General features: G+C 42.4%; 1 protein-coding gene across 1 annotated transcript in view; it reads right to left on the bottom strand.

Moving 5' to 3' along the window:
• The window catches only part of LOC104542710 (probable palmitoyltransferase ZDHHC1), a gene marked incomplete at its 3' end in the record, with an annotated part of 16394 nt that extends 12695 nt beyond the window's left edge, over window positions 1-3699 (bottom strand). The window contains exons 1-3 of the mRNA XM_010187105.1: window positions 3481-3699; window positions 1078-1253; window positions 396-497 (exon numbers count right to left, since the gene is read on the bottom strand). Of these exons, the coding sequence (XP_010185407.1) occupies window positions 396-497; window positions 1078-1253; window positions 3481-3699 (497 nt within the window). The remainder of the gene's footprint in view (window positions 1-395; window positions 498-1077; window positions 1254-3480) is intronic.
• Between the last annotated feature and the right edge of the window lie 1277 nt (window positions 3700-4976).

A 4976-nucleotide genomic window follows, 5' to 3' on the forward strand; every position in this document is an offset into this window, starting at 1 on the left:
CATTCTGGATGGAGGTTGTTTCAGAGACAGGAACAGCCAGATCATGGTTCTATTCCCACTCCAGATCTCAGAAGTATTAAGGACCCCCAATTAATATCCCATAAGCTTTTCCTAATACCAGATAATAAGATTATTTTCTCTGTTTTTACTCATAGATGTTCAGCTACAAAATTCTAAGTGTAGGCGTTTTATTGCTGGTTATTTGAATGTCATAATCATGTCTGCATTTTCCATCTAGTTTTCTCATGTCTGATTTTATTCAGCCAGGGTCTGAAAGAAAAGTGGTTCTGTGTGGCTGAGTACAGACTGGACTGAGCTGCAGGAGGATCTTGGGAAGTGAAGGGGCGACATTACTGATGCAGTGCTGTGCTCCTGTCACAATGCCAGGCTCTTACCAGTAATTCCTCTCTCCCACACAGTTGTTGAGCCATTTGCAGTGGTGATCAAAGCCACACACACACTTGTTGCAAGTTCCACAGTGCTTTGACTTGGCACTCCTGCCAAAGAAAGGGTGGTGTTAGCATGGCAGCACCAGCTCATTACCGGGACTTTCCAGTGACACACAGGGGATACAGCAGCAGAGACCCTGGTAACAGTGAGAAAACTTTCTACATCAGGAACACTTCAACACCCAAACATATCATCCATCACTGGACCACAGACCCAAATGCTGCAAAATTTGCCTTCTCACTGCACTGCATGATTTCTAATTTAGAAATAACCAATTTCTTATTTGAAACCCTTTAGTTCTACAAAGCTTCATCTCAATGACTGCCCTTCAAGCATTTCCTGCTATTCCATTAGCATCTAGCTAGACAAAAGCATCCACAAGTTACACATTGTCAAGTCAAACACCAACATCCAGGTAACAGGGAACAGTACACACAACATGGGAGCAAATAAATAAAACACAGAACCATGCACATGTCTGATAGCGGGCACCTACCCAACTAAGTGAACCCTGCCACAGGATGAACTCATGCTCAATTTCAATCTTACAGTCTAACACAAAAGACCAACGATGAAGTGTAACAGCGAAGACGACAGATTAGGAGCAAGAAAAGAGAAGATACTTACACATCTACATCACAGACATGGCAATGATGGTTTTCAATGACATGTGAATGTTGACTACGATTGAAGGTGGCCAGAGGCCCTAAATAGTTTTTTTCTCGCACATTTGCATCCGCAGGATCAATGGAGACTGCAGTAAGATGAACAACTAAATGGTAGATAAAACATACTCCTGGACACTGAAGGACACAGTTAAGGATTGTACGAGTGATTTAATGCATATATTTCTACCCTTAAGGGTAAGCTCACACAGATGATAACTATATGGCTTAGAATTAGAAATCACTATATAACTGACTGCAGCACATTAATCTGAGCTTTATTGCGCTGTAATAAATATCCTCTGAAAAAGGTAACTAAATCTACAGGAACGACCTTCCTTATTATGTACAACTCTGCCTCACAGAAACAACCTTCCTAGCACACAAGTTTTTAAAAATTACCTTTACTTACCAGAATCTGCCCCTATGTGCAGACTGTTGACATAAAACGATGTTTCTCAGTCCATACAGGCTCCTTGGAAAGGAACAGTCAGTTAAGTCCATGCACACTCCCCTTCACAAGGCCAAACTTCCAAGAAAGGGGAAAAAAAAGGTCAGATCAAGGAACTAGTACTGATCACCTTGCTTTCCTTCTCCTTATTCAGAATCCCAAGCATGAGGATCACTCCTTTAAAGCAGGCTTCTGCATAATCTACAGACAGCATCCAGGATTTGTCACTGTTTCTTGAAATATTACCTGCTTGAATTCTTCTTTCTAAACATTGTAGCAAGTCAGAGCAAATACACTTTAGCAGGACTTCTGATCAGACCCATTAAGTAACTGCCCATATTTGAAAAGAATATACAAATATACAAGAACATACAAATACAAAGCAGTAACTCTGTGTGCCTGGAGCACCACCATGCTCAAGAGTTTGCTTCTCAATATACTGCGGGGTTAAATGGGCATGTGTGCAAAAATTACCCTTCTGACTAATTTGTTACACACCCAGACGTGCACATCAGTGATAATACTAACGTCTATGGAAAACGGAGCAGTGGAGTAAGGAAAAAAAAGGAGGTTTTTGAGAGGTATAGCTGACTAGAGCCCCGATGGCTGGCATAGCAGAACAGGAAGGGATTTGCCTTCGACACAAGAGAGGCATTAGTGCCTGATTAACTGGTAGTAAAACTTTGGAATACATTAATCTGTTGAATTAAAGTGACTTTAGAGTGAGTTATGAAGATATCTGATATATGAATTCACGAGATTTGAACCATGCTAATACCAAGGATTTGACTAAGATATGTAGATTAAGACCACTATGAGCTAATGATATTATTAATGCCTACATCATGCAGGTGTAATAAAATAATGACAAGCAGAAGCATCCCAAACACATCAAAGGCTCCATGGACATACACAAATCAGAAGTATAAATTACGAAAGTGCACCTCCCATATCTTTAGAACTTTTCCCAAAATTTTACCTCTAATATTTCTTGGTTATCTGGTTCTGCTAAGAAAATTTTATTTTCACCAGGAAGATGTTACCAGAGAGATGACAAAAACAAATGGTTGCTCACAGATTATGAGCCTTCAGCAGCTTGGTAAGTACTAAATTAAAATCTCAGGATATCCTCTTCCAGTCTGCCACTCCCCTGGCAATCTGGTCCACCAGGAGCCAGGGCCTGGCCTTGAGGAATCTCCTTTCCTGGGAACAGTACAAGGTGGCACTGGGAGCACTGGGATTGCTCCCCAGCACATGGCATCTCTAGTCCCATTCCTTCCCAGCTGCAGGAGCAGCAAGTGCACACAGCTCTAGGGAGGTGGGTTGAGGTTGTCCCACGACAGACCTCTCCTCTGAGGTTCACACTACACCACCCTGTCTTTCACTCGCTGATTTTCTACAGAGGACAGGAGAGGGCCCTGGGAGAAGACACACTGCCAGCTATCACAAGCAACCACACTGTATAATCATAAACACATGGAGCTGCCTTTCAAGACTCATTCAGTCAGCACAGGGACGTGTGGCTGCCCATCGCAGCAAGGATGTTTCAGGAGGGGCTTCTTTAGTACGACTTCCCTCAAGCCCTGCAGCATGCTTGTAGAAGAATAATATAAGGCAAAGGAGACACATAGGCAAAAGTAGAGAGCAGAAGAGCCTTGGAGGCAAAGATAGTAACCTTAACAGAAAGTGATGAAGAGACAAGCAGAATGTTAGTGATCTACCTAAAGTGGAAGGGCAGACAGGGTCTCAAAATAAGTGGTTTTTATAGACAGGAGATCAAGATTATGGTTATAGATCAGAAAAAAAAATCTGGCTCAGCTGCTTTCTCCTATGCTTTCTATGCTACCTAACAGCTATTTCAAAATATCCCAATAGTTCATTACAGTCTATGTTCTCCTCTTGACCAAAGGATACGATATAACCAGCAGGCAGCCAGTGGCGGGGCAGGAGAGGAACCAGGATCCCAAAGCCAACCAGTGCAAAGAAGAGGTACAGCAACCAGGCAGTGATCTGGAAAAGGTGCAGAGGCCAGCTCCAGCCATTCCTTCGAGCGCGTTGGACCTGCACCTCACGAACAGCTTCACCCAAGTTCTCTGGAGCTGTCTTATTAGGAGGTTTATTGCAGATATTCATCTACAGAAATCAAAAACGGAAAACAAAATAATATGTGATACAAAAATATTGTGACTGAGCCTCAGTCCTAGAATTATGCTCCAAGGTGGACAGAAATTTGGAGAGACTAAAGCAATGACACATCTGATGAGAGACTTCTCTCTGCACAGGGGATTTGAGATCAATAGCAGTGAATGGGGCAAAACAGTTACAGACCTTAAAAGCAAGAGCTGATGTCTGCATGAAACAACAGTACCCTAAATTTTCAGCTCAGGGAAACTTGCAGCTTTTTTCAGCCTCTGAATGGATCTAGAACTAAATTGAGTAAAAAGAGCAAAGCGGGTATTCTGGTGGCAGTCTAGAGATAAAGTATGATATGATGTGGTCCAGAGACGTGTAAATGTCAGAAAGCTGTTATGGATGATGGCAGAACAAATGCTTTCACCTGTCTCAGATATGCCACGCTTTAGTGCAGAGAAGTGTAGTGAGAGCGGGTGGCCCCACTGGGGCACGTGGTCTGAAACTACAATTTAGCACTACACAGTATCCAAGAAAACAGAGACTCCTTTGTCAGCAACAAAGTGGAAAGACTAGAAACTGAAAAAGTGAACTGATAATTTAATGATAAAAAGGGGAAAAGAAGTAGGAGCTACTCTACAAGCATAAAGCAGACTGTTGCTAGAAGAACAAAACAAAGTTATGTATGCAGGACATCCATGCAGGAAGCAGCTTGATTATTCAGCTGTCCTACAGCATCTGGACTCCTGGCAGGAGAAAGCAAGACTTAACTGCAAAGATGAGTTAAGAACCATAACCTGGAAAGTTCTTGATGTTTATGATTCCTGTTTGCACAACAGCTATGAGCTCAGAAGTGATTTCTCCTTTTTTCCAGTTTGTGTGAGTTACTAGTTGTTGAGTTATTAGTTGTTGCTTACCATGGAACCAGGATGTGCTTTTAACAACAGAGAGTTGGACTGCTCTGCTTCACGGAAAACTGGGGTGCAACAGATACCAGGGAGTACAATCCAGAGTAGCACTGCAAAACTGACACTAAGAAGCTCTGCTGGACCTGAGCTTACTTGAGGTACCCATGCACCACACTCCCTGCTCCTTTGTAAGAGAACGTTAAATTAACATCGAACAGGGATAAGTGATTTCAATTACTCTGATCAACTTGCACACAAGTGTGTTGAAAGAAAAGGAGGGGATCTCTAGCTCACTTGCAGTATTTTTGATGGTTCCAGTACCAGAAAAATGCCAAAGGGCTAGCAGACAGCAAACACACCAACATGCGGAAA

Source organism: Mesitornis unicolor, unplaced genomic scaffold (assembly GCF_000695765.1).
Source record: "Mesitornis unicolor isolate BGI_N332 unplaced genomic scaffold, ASM69576v1 scaffold44296, whole genome shotgun sequence".
Taxonomy (NCBI): domain Eukaryota; kingdom Metazoa; phylum Chordata; class Aves; order Mesitornithiformes; family Mesitornithidae; genus Mesitornis; species Mesitornis unicolor.